Source organism: Ictalurus punctatus, chromosome 20 (assembly GCF_001660625.3).
Source record: "Ictalurus punctatus breed USDA103 chromosome 20, Coco_2.0, whole genome shotgun sequence".
Lineage (NCBI taxonomy): Eukaryota > Metazoa > Chordata > Actinopteri > Siluriformes > Ictaluridae > Ictalurus > Ictalurus punctatus.
The window spans coordinates 2595227-2611070 of NC_030435.2; the positions used below are offsets into that span (position 1 = coordinate 2595227).

A 15844-nucleotide genomic window follows, 5' to 3' on the forward strand; every position below is an offset into this window, starting at 1 on the left:
CAAGGAGGACTGAGTGACATAATCAGGTTTATACCGCCATCTGCTGGCCTGGGAGTGTAATAAGAGCACAGAGGAAGAAAAAACAAGCCAAATATTTAACAGTAGGAAAGCAAAATAAGAATCCTTCCATTCAGCGAGAGAGAGAGAGAGAGAGAGAGATTTGAGAAAGTAACAGAGAGAGATTGAGAAAGTAACAGAGAGAGATTTTGAGAGAGACAGAGAGAGTGAGAGTTTGAGAGTAAGAGAGAGGGAGGGAGAGAGACAAAGAGAACAGATATAACGACATAAAAGTAGGGAAATACACGCAAGAATGTAAGAAGGAGCTTTTTTAAAAGTAGGAAAGCAGAACAAAAAATAATAGTATTCTGAGAGATTAAATAGCTAACAAGAGAAAGGAAGGAAGGGAGAATTAAAGAAAGAAGGGGATTAAAAAAAAAAAGTAGGACAGCAGGAAAATATACTGCTATTCCTAACTAGAAAAATAACTAGAAAAAAAACGAAAGAAAGAACATAAATAAATAAGAAAGCAGAATAAAAATACTGGTATTCATAGAGATTAAAAAATTCACAAGCAAGCAAGAAAGAAGAAAGAATGTACTTTATGAAGATTTCTTATATCTGCAAAAAAAAATCTAATTAATAAAATTATTTAGATTTATAATTTAAGACTTCATAAATGTTTATATTTAAACAATAAAATATTTTTTAATTATTAATAATATTAACAAATTATTATTGTTAAAGAAAGAATTAAGGAATAATTGATTCTATAAAGCTTTATAAAATACAAAAACAAAGGAATTTCTATTTATAATTTAACATTTATTTAATTAAAAATAATTTTAAAAAAATAATTTATGAAATATATTATAGAAATAAATAAAGAAAAATCTGATCAATAATTTGAGGGATCATGTGATGATGTCGGTATTCTCATCGTCAATGTTAATATAATATTTTTGTTAACTGCATGATATTCTTCATGGGGGGGGCATTCTTTTTCTGAAAACTGGAAGGATGGCTATGTCTCTGTACACTTTTAAACGATTACAAGCAAAAATAATAATATTCATAATTAGGCTAATATTAATAATTATATTTCCCCCTCCTTCATATCAACACATCCGGCAAATCTGACCCCCCCGCCCCGACTTTTAGAAATATGTAAAAGCACATGGCCTGACATCTAAATATAAGTTTAGCAGAAAACACGGTTACAGTCTAAAGCATGTTCAAATGTATAGAGATGTAGAATACACATACATTATATATATATATATATATATATATATATATATATATATATATATATATATATATATATATATATATATATAACTGTATAAGGTTTATGAAAGCCTTGTAATTTAACATAATTCGGCCAACTTTTAATAAATTAGTCCATGATCTGTGTGAAGATGAGAACAATAATACTGTAAGAGCTCAGTTGGTCTGCACAGGACAAAGTACTGTACATCCTCACACCAACTGCGAGTACAGTTTAAAACTTCAAATTAATGTCACGAATGAGAAGAGAGATTAGAGCCAATACAAACTCCGCCCTTATCGATTCTGAATAGTTACGGAGAGGAAAACGTGCCAAAAATGAAAAGTAAAACAATAACTAGATTATTTAATATTTATAGCGCAAATACATCGCTTGGTAAATGTTTTTGTTTGGGTTTTTCATATAGAAAAGTATTACTTTTACTTTCACGAGTTGACTGCAAATAGAGCGCCCCACCTACTGGACACTTGTGCAACTGCAACATGGGTTTTTGAATTTTGTGTTGCATGTAAATTTAACAAAAAACAAAAAAAGAACTTGACCTTATGACAAGTGTATATCTGAGTTTATTGTAACAATAAGTCAGATATCCACTTGTCATAATAAAGTAAATTTCCATTTTAAAATGACTTGAGACCTAAATCCTGACCAGGACAACTGTGCATACATTTTCATTGAGATTCTGAATAAAAGGCAAGGCAAAATCATTGTAAATATTGTGTGTCACTCCGTCCTCTTTCCTCCTCATGGTATTTTATGTTCAAAGATTATAGTAGCACAGACCACAAATAACCTGCTGATGTCCATCCTCCACTGAACAAACCTGTGTGAATTTTAACAGGAATCTGTCAGGGAGACAGCGGGCACCGGAACTGAAGAGCTGGAGATTGGAAAAAGATCACGTGACATTCATAGACTCGTCATCTCTCCAGTTTGGGTGAATCAGTGACCCCTGTAGACTGAGATTCATGTTCTTGGCTGCCAGGACTGGAACCTGACATGATCATCTGCCGTTGACCATCTACCTCAAGGTTCAACATGTGTGCTCCGACATGCTTTTCTGCTCACCACGGGTGTAAAGAGTGCTTATTTGAGTTACTGTACACTTCCTGTCAACTCAAACCATTCTGACCATTTTCATCAGAAATTAGTTTCCCACAGGACTCCCGCTTACTGGATGTTTCTTGTTTTTCATGCCATCGGTGTAAGATCGAGAGACTATTGTGTGTGAAAATCCCTGGACTTTTTTTTTTTTTAAATACTCAAACAAGCCTTTCCACCATTTGTGTCCCTGTTCTGATGTTTGAACATTAACTGAAGCTCTTGACCTGTATCTACATGACTGTATGCATTACACTATTGGCACATTATTGAAATTATATATATATATATATATATATATATATAAAAAAGCATGAATGAGCAGGTGTAAAATATACGTGTCCTTATAAAGTAAGAGGTGTGTGTATATACACCCCCAGTGAAAAGGTAAAATGGATGATGTCCAGAACCCATAAAAAAAAAAACAAAGACTATCATCCAGACAATGAAATCCTCAGGATTTGGTCTTTCTCAGCATGTAAACATCTGAACATTTCATCACTTAAACCTATTATACAGGTCTCTTCGTTGGTGTACATTTAAAGTAGTAGTCCAGTGGTCGAAACTTTCCGCAAAGACACCACAAGCCAGCGTAAATTAGTTCATACATGATTTATGTTTCATTAAGAGATAAAAACAATGCCATGTTGGGTCACTGAAAACAGAGGTGTGCACAAAATATTCAGAAAAGGAGAGGGGAAAACAAATAATAAAAATCAACGAACATGATGAGAAGCTTAGCTGTTCTGTTCCTTGTGCGTTATTTTACAGAGAAACGAAGGCCACAGCAGCAAGGAAAGATTATAATAAATAAAACTGATTTATGCACATTTGCAGCTTCCCATAATACAGAAGCCTAGGACTGGTTTATATTTCTGCGTATTTGTGAACACGTGTAAACACTTGCATATATTACATCTACTAGTTGTAGATGAAATAACACTGAGGACCTCCACTTTCTATGGGTTCTAGATCACAGGTAACATGCTATTAGGCATTATAATACTCTATCGATACGTCGGATTGTACGGGCATGGGGTTGCGATTTTCTCCACAAGACAATATACGAGTGTGAAAATACTGAATAAGAAGCTCCTCCTTTTGGAGAACTGTACATCGGTCAGAAATATAAACCAGCCCTAAACCAGACAGCTGGAGAACTGATCCAGCTGATATACAGCATGTTTTTGGCAAAGCTAAGGCACGAGAGAGAGAGATGAAATAACAAGTAAAGGAGAAGAGGATCAATTTGTCAGCTCTTCGCCTGTTTCTTTTTCTGCACCAGCTCAGCGAGCAGTTTGTACCGGATCATACACTCCTCCTGTGGATGACACAGAGTTCACAATTAGTCATCTCACACACACACACACACACACACACACACACACACTTTGTGGTGTGCTGTTATAGGAAAATAATGAACGATGAGGTGGTGTGATGCAGCCTGCCATGGAGTTACTATTTTCACCGCATAGTTGATTATTTCCAATAAATGCACGTCCTGAAGTGTTTTATTCATCTTAAACCACAACAATTTGTCAACAGTTGAATTTTTATTATTATTTAATTTTTATCCGTTTATAGTTAACATTATAAAACAAGTTACTTCCTGTTACAAAGCACCGACGGCGGAGACTCCTTCCAAACATTTTAAATAACTGTCTCCTTACAAAAACACTTCACTATATTCTTCATGACGGCACACACGGAACATGGATAACGATCCTTTTTGCGTTGAGCATCTGCCATTCAGGTGTCCGTGTACGTTACTATAGAAACGGTAGTGCTGTTACAGAAAATTAAATCAACACTTTCTGACCAATCAGAATCGAGCATTCAACATTGTCGTGGTATAAGCATGTTAAGAGATGGAAACAAATGATTTAAGAGAACCGACCCTCACATAACTTAGGTTTATATCTGAAACTTTCTACACCTCAGTAGTTACGGTCCAGTCGAACAGCTCACCTTGCTTTTCCCAGGCACCATTTTGGCGATCTTATCCCAGCGTTCCGCGGTGCCTCGTGGGTACTGCTGTAGCGCCAGCTCCAACTGTCTCTGCTGGTTTTGGGTCCAGACCTCGTCAGAAGCGCTCGGTTTTTCCTTCGAATGCTTCTTCTCCTCTTCGCTGTCCTCGTCCACGGCTGCGGGGTCAAAGTCTCTCTGTCTGCGCCCTTTCAGTTTTTCCCTGTCCTCCCCGCTTCCTGTCCCAGCAGCCCCCGCTGCGGATTTTTTGCCTCGTCTCCTCAAGGTTTTGCTCTCCGCTTCCTCGGGCGCGTCGGGTTCCGAAGCCTCTTCGGGAAGCCCGATCTCCTCTCGCTGGGTCATGAGGCTATCTGGGACCGCACTCTTTCCTACCAACGCACTACTCTTTAGCTCCGACAGCTTCACCAACCCTGGGGTGGGGTGGGATTTTTGTGTGAGGTCCTCTATGTCGTAGTTAGGATTTTTTTTATATGCGAGAGCAAAATGCTTTAAATTATACTGACCTGATGTGTTGGAGACACTGTCTTTCACTTGTTTTACTTTTGTCGTGACCTAAAACAAAATCGAACGCATATTTTCTTAAAATGTGCAAAAACATGTATTACATTATAATAAAGCCACGCACTGCTCAAACACCTACGTCAGTGACGGATCTGCACAGCTCATGAGCGATCTTCTCCCATCGGCCCGGTGTTCCTCCAGGAAATTTCACCATGCAGCGAGTCAGCAGACTGAGGTCCTCGTCTGTCCACTCTGGACTCTAAAACATCCAGGTCACGTTACTTAAAAGTGAATGTGAAAACTCGAGCCTCAATCGTGACCGTCTAGAGTTACGGCAAAATTTGACAAGTGAAGGACTAACTTTCTTTTTCTGCGATTTCCGATCCTCCAGCCAATCGTCCATTTGATCCTCAATGTCCTCGATGGACGCTCCCTGGTCGTACGCAGGGACGTACGCCGCCTCACTGGGCTCATAAACCGGAAAGTCTATTTTGGGTTTCTTTACCTTTGGCCGTTTCTCTCCTGCAAGTCCACAAAGGTGATTATATCTTCTTTGCAATACAGAATAAGCTATGTTTACTATATTTCCATTATATAAATGATCACGGACCAATTTTGTGGGTTATTTGAAGTGTTTTTTGATTCATTTTGGGTGTCTATATTTTTACCTATTATTTTCAATTTGGATGTACATCTTTTATTTACTTTAATTTTTTTTATTAATAGTCAATATATTAATATTAATTTCATTTTAAAAAAGTACATTTAATAAACAAGTTCAGAAATATTTTACTTTTCATTCAGTATCAATTATCCACCTTTACCACCCTTTTTTTTTTTTTTTTAAATGGTTATCCATATTAGCATTTTAGGATAAATACATCTTTACAGTGATATAAATTGCTCCATAAGGGGCTTACGCCTTACTTTGCTGCATTTCTTGCTCTGCTTGTGCTTGTGCTTCTGCTTGCTCTTTTTCTTTCAGTTTCATTTCTTTGTAGTCTTTGTAGTACTGCTTCACCTCCTGAAATTTAAAAACAAAACAAAAAAGAAAAACAACCCAACAACAACAACAACAACAAAAAAAAAGAAATGTGGTGGACCACAGCGCACACAATTAGTAAGTAAAGGCACCCATGCTGTGGTAGGCACGTACCTGTATGACATGAGGGAGAGACTTCAGAGAGTAGTAAAGCCAGATGCTCAGCTTGAGCGGCAGAATATCATGCCAGTGAGGTTTATCTGATCTAATGAGGAAATTTAAATGTCGGAACGTGTTCAAAGCAAACCAAATAAAACAATGATTATGTAAAATTACTCTAGACGAGAAAAAAACGGAGTGTCACCACTACTATGAACTGCTTTTTAAACGCTAAATGCTGTCCTTGGGGATACTTTAAATTTCACAACTACCGACTGATGATGTAATGATGACATTTCCTTTCATGCACCAATAAATGACTCACTTCTCATTTTTTTCCTGCCCCGTCGTCTTCGGCTCCTCGGCTAACTTGCTGCTTTGCTTTTTCTTCTTCTCTCTCTTCTTCTTGCTAAGGAGGTCATCCTGAGATAAAACACAGGCACATCATGTCGCACTTGCTATCGGTCCGTTTTCATACTATACATCGATCTCCCTGATGTTACACTTATCTCGAATTGCAAATACATAATGGAATATTCACCAGCTGCTTCTCCAAATAAATGGACCAGATCACAGCGTAGTGGCCCACAGTGAGGATGAGGAAGAGGAGGAAGCCCAGCTCTCCGTTGCTCATCTTCCTGACACGGCGGTAGTAGAACACGGGCTGTCTCCAGTCAGGAAGCCCGTTAACCAGGATGTCATCATACCTGTGTGAGAGAAGATGCTAGATTTATCCATGGAAATATCCACTGTGAATGGTTTCACTAGATTGCAAACCAGCAACTTGTATGAGTCTGTAAAATTCTAGATTTAAAAAGAATTAAAATAAAAGCCTCGAGTGCTATCCTTTCACCATATCCTAACCTTAACTAACTCATTATATTATATTTTATATATATATATATATATATATATATATATATATATACATACATACATATATATATATACATACATACACACACAAATATCCTCCTACCTTTTTCTCCTTTCATCATCTTTAAGAACTTCATAGATGGCAACAAGCTGGAATTGAAAGGAAAAGCAAATTCAGACAATTTTATTGTTATTTGTTTTGTTTAATGCCATAAGTATAACACATTCCTGAGAGACGCATAGAAAGCATATAGCTTTCGGTGTGAGCTCGTCTTACTTGGCGGAACTGGGTTTCAGCGTTCTCATCTTTGTTTTTATCCGGGTGAAGGATGAGGGAAAGCCTCCTGTACGCCTTTCTGATCTCAGATGACGGGGAATCCTGTGAAAGGACATGGAGTTAACAAATTAAGAACAAAAGCTCAAGTTGAGATGTAGGAGATAGAAAAATTGCGGCATCCGGGTTTGTTTTTTTTTCTTCAGACACCAATCGTTGTTATCTTGACTCTGTTTAAACAAAGTCTCTCTTGTACTCGCACTATAATCAGAGCAAAATGTCCTATTTCTGTCTCTCGATTATGTTTGCTGATACTTCCTACATAACTAAACACATTGCACTGCAATAGATTTGTAGTCGTACATCATAACCATGACCACTTTATCCTTCCCATGATACACCGTCTTAATAATTAGTCATTCGTTCTTTATTTTGTAAATTACTCTTTGAATACTCTTCTGCTCAGTGTCTATTAGGATTCTAGTTGGATGCATTTCTACTGTATGTATATGTATGTATGTACTGTATGTTGCATTCACTTAAAATTGTTTTTAGGAATTAGCTGATGTAGCATATGAATGTCATTAGTGTAGGCCTTTTTATTTATCACAATAGTGTGTGTGTGTGTGTATATATATATATATATATATATATATATATATATATATATATATATATCTCAATACAGCTTGAGCTTAATGTTCAGATGTCTGTGTAACAGCCACCACTACAGACCTAAACAGACTGAAATGATCATGAAACAGATAATGACTAGTATACTTTTAAACCTTTAATAGCTCATTTTATAAGGGAAAAAAAATAAACATAGCACAGTCAACGCATGGTCTTTAACATAAATGAATCTGCCCTGGTGCAAATGAATAGACTATTAGGTTTCAATGTTTGCATGACTCATATACCGTAGACACAAGTCAGATTTTATACAACAGAGACCTTATGCAAACGATATTCGCGCAAGTGGAAGCTTTAAAAAGCAAAAGACTGAGTGAAATCCTTGGTTAGATATGTGTTTTCGGTTGAGCCAAAGTGACGACGCTGCTAGGCCTAAAGCCTCGGCGTTTCCTGCACACTACTGCCGCTACTCAGGCGCTGTATCGGGGAGGCGGCCTAAAATACTTCCGCTGACCCGTTATCTCCAAGAACATAACAACAAAAACAAAACAAATAAAAACAGAACCCAAACACAAACATGAGCCTTAAGTAAAGTATGTGGAATGTAAATGTAGATTTGTAAATTCAGGCTGACCTGTTTCAAATGTAAGGACATGTTATATTTACATGTTATATTTCCCTTAAGAGAATTAAACTGCAATAGTAAAAGCAGAAGCGAGCTCGCCGCTACAAAGTTCAGAGACAAGCTAGAATTAAACACCAAGATGAGACATATGAGAAAATAAAGAAAGAAAAGGAAGAAGGAATAAGAGACGACGCTTTACCGGGTTAACGGACAGGAATTCGTAAAACGTTTGTGGGATTTCTTCAACCAGGTCGAACAGCTCTAAATCTGCGTCCCACGCTGCAGTGCCCTCGGGGTGGACGAGGACCAAGACAAGGCCGGCGGACAACACCACAAATCTCAGGACCTCCGGAGAAGCCATTACGAACGCTCGAAAAAACAAACAAACGTGTGTTAACGTTCAATTTCAGTGGTCCATAATCTCAGACTTCAGTGGCTATACACAGCTGGGCATAGCTCCCCCTGTAGCCGAATAAAACGTGGCCAGTTCACTTCGGCTACGTGGAAAAGCTCCGCGGCACCAGGTTTCACAAGCAGCCGCCACAGAAGCGACCAATCAGGGCTGAGCTGCTCAGACACGTCGCTGTCTACGGAGAACAGTCAAAAAGGATCCCTTTGCGGGGAGGAAGAAAAAAAGGCCGCATCCTAAATATACGTCTTCTCCCTATATACGTGTCCTACATCTGAAGTGAAATAATGTCCACAATTGACTTGAGTGCTGATCTAGCAAGGAGTGATTTGAGATTCAGCCCAAGAACTGCATGAACGTTTCCCCAAAGCTGTTAGCCATTCACAGGAGAGGATCCCTGGAGACCTGCGGGATTTTTTTTTTTTTTTTTTTTTAAAGAAAGAAAAAAGGACTCATAGTGGTGGTTCATTCATTGATTCATTCATTCATTCATTCATCTGCGTTTGCTTGAGTGACAACTGAGCACTCAATATTTAACATTCTGAACCAAAAATCCGTCACAAATAGACATTTATCTTTGTATAAATCACCAGATCTTTCTTAAATGCAGCCTGTAGGAAGCTTTGCACTGATTTCCGAGCAGCACACTTCAGTTATGAGTAATCTGGTGGCATCATGGAAGTGTTTTCAGTATTGTGATTAGAAGATCCTTTCCATAGGAAAGGACTGGTGGTTTCATTATATTATACTGATAGCAGAAAGCAAATGGCATTAAATCGGATCTTTGGGACATTTGGACATTTCCCTTGATTCAATTGGAATGCTACAGAATAAATTTGAGCATGGTCATGTCCTACATTCATTTCATTTGATAGTAGGCTATAAACCAATTCTGTACATTAAGATATCTAAATATAAAAAACCTTTTTATCTCTTGAAAAAAAAATATTTAAAAAAAAACAAGCCTTTGAAACGACACCGTCGTCATAGAAACATGCTGATACATTATATTCATCATCAACACATTATATTACACCACATGAGCTAAAGCATCAGTTTTCTAAACCATATTAAGTTTATGTGGCTTTTTCCCCCCTCCATTCTCAAACGTTTTGCTTTTCCAAAGTGCCGTCTTTCTCTCTCTTTTTTTCTTTTCTTCTTCTTCTTCTTCCCTGCAAAAATAAATGTATCTTCCCGATACAACCGGTAGATAATAACTCATGAATGAATATCAAAGCGTAGGCTATTGGAATCAATTCGTGAATTTTTTTTTTTTTTTTTTTAAATTTGATATAAAACGACATGCGTCGACATGAACACCCTGTCAGATATATTATAGGTTTATGAGACTCTTAATCACGAGGGAGAAACTTGATGCTTTTTAAATGAATTTATAATATTGTGATGACGAGCGCAAAAATATTTTGTAAGAAGATGAACAACAAAAACAATACTATGATTATTATTATTATTATTATTATTATTATTATTATTGTCGTTGTTGTTAATATTATTGTTGTTGTTGTTGTTAATTATGTGTTATTATTATTATTATCAGTATTGTTTATTTAGTTAAAACATTCAAAAGTTGAAACTGCAAGGAAAAAATGAAGTTAAATAATAGCTGTGTTTAAATAAAATAGGTTAAAATAGTCTAATATGAGATATAAAAACTACATTTGCATTCGCTAGTGCTGTAAGTCCATTTCAAATTCTGAAGCGACAATTACGGAGACTTTACTCCACATTTTTTAAACATATTTAGGCCTATTTATTTATTTGTTTATTTATTTATTTATTAACATTAAAGAGAAGACTATTATCCAGATCTCCTTTTAAATGTCTAAGGGTGAAGATGTCCTGGGACGCTGTTGTACCAATAGGGACATTAGTAGAATTACAACCCCTGATGAAAAAGTGGGAATATATATATATATATATATATATATATATATATATATATATATATATATATATATATATATATATATATATATATATATATATATATATATATATGTTTAGTTACCAATAGATGACCATGAATTTGTTTATTGTTTTGGCATTGTCTCAGGAATGTGAGTGATGGTCACGCCATCTGCGACTCTCAGATCTGCAAACTCGGCTGCACAACTCCCGATCTCCATCTATCACTTCAGCCACAAATCAATGAACCAATCAATAATCAATCAACCAGTCGACCAATAGATCGGTAAAACCGTTTGGTAAAGACAAACACAGAGCCTAAAAGACACACAGGTGCCAAACTAATGGAGTGAAAATGCACAGTTTGGACTCCATTTGTACCTGAACTAGACGTGATTAGAATGTTGGTAAATTTTATTTAAATGATCGCCCTTGGCGTGGTAATTCCACAATATTTTTTAGATTGTATCTCTGCACGATATATCGCGTGTTAATCATTACCGCGATATTATCATTGGAAACATTACAGAAAGTTGCAAAATGGAAATAAGGTGCCCCCCCCCCCCCCCCCCCCCCCCCCCCAAAACCTGGGATCTTCTTGGTAGACGCTCTATGTGGGTGCTTGTGTGAATTTGGATGATATTTAAACGCTCAAATTAAGAGAAATTATCTTGGACCTAATCAAGTCAACAAAAGGTTTTGCATCAAGTGAATTAATTTTTACTAGAGTAGGCTGCATATTTCATTTAGTAGCCTATAGAATAAGCTTTAGGCACACATGTGGAGGGTTTGTCCATACTGGCTACACGAACAAACACAGCATTATAATAAGTCTTCGGGTTTCAGTCTCTGGATGATGTGATGTCAGAAACCTGAGAAATGAAACGCACAGTGAAGGCTACATCATGTAAAAGGAAATCCCCGCACTAGCAGATTATTTACAAAGTCACGACAGGCCAAGATTAGATAAATACCGGAAAATCAACAACGACTTCGATCAAGAATTTCCGCAAGTGCGCCTTCTTTCTTTGTTCGCACCTCTTGCGTCTTAAGGTCCGGTGTTGCCAGATTGAGTTAATAGCTTACATTTCAACAGGAATTTTCCTACACACATTTTTAAAATAAATAAATAAATAAAACCTCCAAAATTATTTATTTAATTAGCAACAAACTGAGGTAAAATTAAATGATTTTTTTTTTAAATCAAATACCTTATAATTAAAAATTAATATTACTTAAATAATGCAATCAGGAGAGTAGACAATGTTAGCCACATGAATAAACAATGCGATTTCGGATTGCTGTATTTTATTATACCATTATTTATTTACATATTTATTTTAACAGTAGTTATGGGCAGAACAAAAGCAATCCAACTCGGAAGTCGGGAAATCTGGCAACACGTGTGACGTCACTGTGGTTCGCGAGCTGCTGCCTTGTGCTCTGGTGTCCACACTGCAGTCAGAGACCCGAGTCTGGCTGTCCTGATCACAGCTCTTCTCTTTAAAACATAACTTGTACTGAAACACAATCAGCAGAGATGCTTGGTTTTAATATTGGGAAACTAATAGCCTGCGCCTGAGGGTTGTGTGCACCCCGCACCCAAAAAACACGCAAATTCGTGCACAATAAAATCTGCAGCTCACAGGTGTTAGATGGAGCATCAGCTTCCGTTTTGTCAGACTTCTTAAACACTGTGGAAGTTGATTGAATACTAAAGACTTCGCTGTAGGACAAAACTGCTTTCTCAAATGTCCGTACGGAATTTTTTCCCCAACATAAAATAACAAATATTTTGCTGAACGACTTCAGTCCTAATTATCAGCTGTGGCGCTGAATAGAATTTTCTCTCTCTCTCTCTCTCTCTCTCTCTCTCTCTCTGAGCATTTCTCTCTTACTGTAGAATTTAAGCTGATGACATTATTCTATCTATCTATCTATCTATCCATCTATCTATCTATCTATCTATCTATCTATCCATCTATCTATCTATCTATCTATCTATCTATCTATCTATCTATCTATCTATCTATCTAGAATTTACGCTCACATCTGTCTCTATATCCATTTATCTATTTCTCACCAAGTCACGCTTTAAACATATAACATCTCTCTCTCTCTCTCTCTCTCTCTCTCTCTCTCTCTCTCTCTCTCTCTCTCTCTCTATCTATCCATTATCTATCTATCTATCTATCTATCTATCTAGAATTTACTCTCACATCTGTCTCTCTCCTTCCATTTATCTATCTCTTAGAAGTCACTACAACATATAAAATATCTCTCCGTCTCATGCTATAGAATTTATAGACATATACTGCCATTTCTTCTATCTATCTATCTATCTATCTATCTATCTATCTATCTAGAATTTACGCTCACATCTGACTCTATATCCATTTATCTATGTCTCACCAAGTCACGCTTTAAACATATAACATCTCTCTCTCTCTCTCTCTCTCTCTCTCTCTCTCTCTCTCTCTCTCTCTCTCTCTCTCTCTCACTCTCTCTCAGCAAAAATGGTCCATTCTATATTAGGTGTTGTGTTTCACAGGTGATCACGCGCACAGTCATCAAGCGTTCCCTATTTAAAAATAAAGAGTGTGTGTGTTTATGTGTGCGTGCATGCGTGCGTGCGTGCGTGTGTGTGTCTGTGTGTGTGTGTGTGTGTGTGTGTAGGTTTGGGTGTGTGAAAGAGAGATCCTGCATTTTCCCAAGCGAACAACTGAGAGTAGTCTAATTAAATTATATAAAGGAGGACTGTATTTGACTGTGATATATATTTATAATATTTATAATATAATATATATAAAATGCATAATGCTAAGCATGGACATAATTCTGCAAAAAAAAAAAAAAAAGTTATATTGTTCAACGGATATCAAAGACATAATATGACGTTCATGAATAAAGCCGTAGTTAACTTTTAGCTTTATTCTGTGCAATTTAAAGTCTTTCGGTTGACCTCTGTCCCTCCAGTTCTGGTGTTATAAAGCTCGTGCATGCTACAAAGGAGGTATTGAGGGATTTTAATTTCATTTATTTATTACTAATAGTTTTTCCATTCATTTATAATTTTCTGCGAACGCCTTGTCGCCTGGTCTGTAGCTTCATCCAAAACCCGCATATCAACGCCTGAGTCTCTGAAAATGCGACGCCTCTTCCGACTTTCACTTCCATTCGTGCAGTCATACTGACATACTGTCCTATTGTACTGTTCTCACACTTTCTAAGCGATCGAGGATGAAGCAGAGTGACACATACTGCGGGGAAGGACATGTCGGTCCTTACAGATTTCCCCCAAAAATCCATTTGCTTGCAGGGTTAGAAAAAAAACAACCAACAACAACAACAACAAAAAAAACAACCGAATTTCCCCGACACACGACACGGTACTAAGTTCACACCTTTTTAAAGAAACCCGCCCTGTGGGGGAATGTTAACAACAACCGAGACAAGGATTACATATTGTAAATGATATCTGCGGTGTTAAAAAGAAGACTTTAAGTTGTCTCCTTCTGAATATGTTCTCGTCTTAGTCTATGCACTTTTCATAAAAGATACGCAAGACTTCTGTTGTGTCCCTGAAACTTAACACGCAACAATAAATAAATAATTTAAAAAAAAAATGCAAAGCAAGTTTCTGGAGAAGCTGTAGTCTACCTGTGAAATATGCTAATCACCGAAATTGGCAAACCCCCCCCCCCACCTCCCCCTCAAATAAATAAATAAATACAAAATAAATAAAATCAATAAAATGTTCACGAAGTTCTTTATAATTTCTGCCCCCCCCCCCCCCCCCCAAACCCCCCCACCACCACACCCTTTAATGAGTTGGGTCCCTATATAACAACACACTGTTCACTGTTCATCAGCTGGGACTTCAACACTCAAAAGTAATGGATCCTTTAAGACCTTTCAGAGGTTCTCACTAAAATGAGGGTTCTTGTAGATACCAAAAAAAACCCCAGAAGGAGTATAGCCTAAGGGTTCTGGAAAAAAAAAAACTTCCAACAGTCTTTCTTTCTTTCTTTTTTAAAAATGTATGTACCTATAGCCTTTCTATGTGTGTAGTCTATTTATGAACTCTCTTCATGCATACTTGCAAAGACTGAGACATAACATTCATCATTCATAACAATAGATAATATAGCACCCATAAGCCGTTATAGAAAGCTTGACATTTTTTCCTTCATTCTCAGAAACAAAACACTAAACAGAGGTGGTACCCTTAAGGCTACATCTTTTCTACATTTCATCTCTAAACTTGGATATAGTGTAGGTACATACAGATATTTATTTATTTATTTTATTTATGTTGTTGTTGTTGTTGTCTTTTTATTTATTTTATTTTTTTTTTTTTACAGTAAATCATTAAAGGTAGCCTACACATGCACCGTTCTATGGTAAAGACCTACACACCACACAGAACTTGGCCCTTTACTTTAAGGTTACACATGTTTATCTTTTAACTGGAAATGTGCACGTTGTGTATTTCTTTTTTGTTTGTTAATTATAATTTTTTTTTGTTGTATAAGTAGGATATTAGACTAACCTAAAGCCTCATTAAAGGTACAAACGTGGTCCAGTTAGGTCGGATTCTTTAAATAATTTCCGCGCCACATTGCATTCACATTGCCATATAAGAACATACACAGTAAAGGTGTTAAAGATGTATAATCTTGATGTATGGTACCACCCCAGTGACAAGCAATGGTACCGTTTAGCACCTTTTTTTTCTGAGTTCATGTCGCTACAGTATCCAGTTATCGAAAATAGTGCGTTGTTTTTTTTGTTGTATTTTTGGTAAAAGCATAAAGCCGGTGTTTCTTATACTCCAGCGTTTTTGCTGTTTTGCATACGGCTCATATGTATATATATATATATACGTATATATGTATATAATATATTATATATTATATATAATATTATATATTATATAGACGGCAGTCTGACACAAAGAGTGTATAGCGCTGGCTGGGTAAGTGGGGGTCTTCTATTGATAATACCCCCCACCCCTTTCTAATTCCCAGACCGCCCGTGAGGATTGAGACCACGTGACCGCGTGCGGGGCGGTCGAACTAAAG

At 36.8% G+C, this 15844-nt stretch overlaps 1 protein-coding gene across 1 annotated transcript; it reads right to left on the bottom strand.

The window, feature by feature from the left end:
- Positions 1-2986: 2986 nt before the first annotated feature.
- On the bottom strand, positions 2987-9178 carry dnajc1 (DnaJ (Hsp40) homolog, subfamily C, member 1). Its single transcript, XM_017495975.3, has 12 exons — positions 8625-9178; positions 7171-7272; positions 6997-7043; positions 6559-6724; positions 6343-6440; positions 6033-6123; positions 5804-5900; positions 5238-5398; positions 5016-5135; positions 4879-4927; positions 4358-4785; positions 2987-3710 (listed from the first exon to the last, which is right to left on the bottom strand). The coding sequence occupies exons 1-12, from the start codon at positions 8784-8786 to the stop codon at positions 3642-3644; spliced, it is 1590 nt and encodes a 529-aa protein (XP_017351464.1). The 5' UTR covers positions 8787-9178; the 3' UTR covers positions 2987-3641.
- Between the last annotated feature and the right edge of the window lie 6666 nt (positions 9179-15844).

Coding starts and splice junctions, on each gene's coding strand:
- dnajc1 (XM_017495975.3), bottom strand. CDS start 8,786: ATGGCTTCTCCGGAGGTCCTGAGATTTGTGGTGTTGTCCGCCGGCCTT. Junction 6,124..6,342: donor GGGCAGGAAAAAAATGAGAA/GTGAGTCATTTA, acceptor TTTCCTCATTAG/ATCAGATAAACCTCACTGGC. Junction 5,901..6,032: donor CTCTCCCTCATGTCATACAG/GTACGTGCCTAC, acceptor TTTAAATTTCAG/GAGGTGAAGCAGTACTACAA.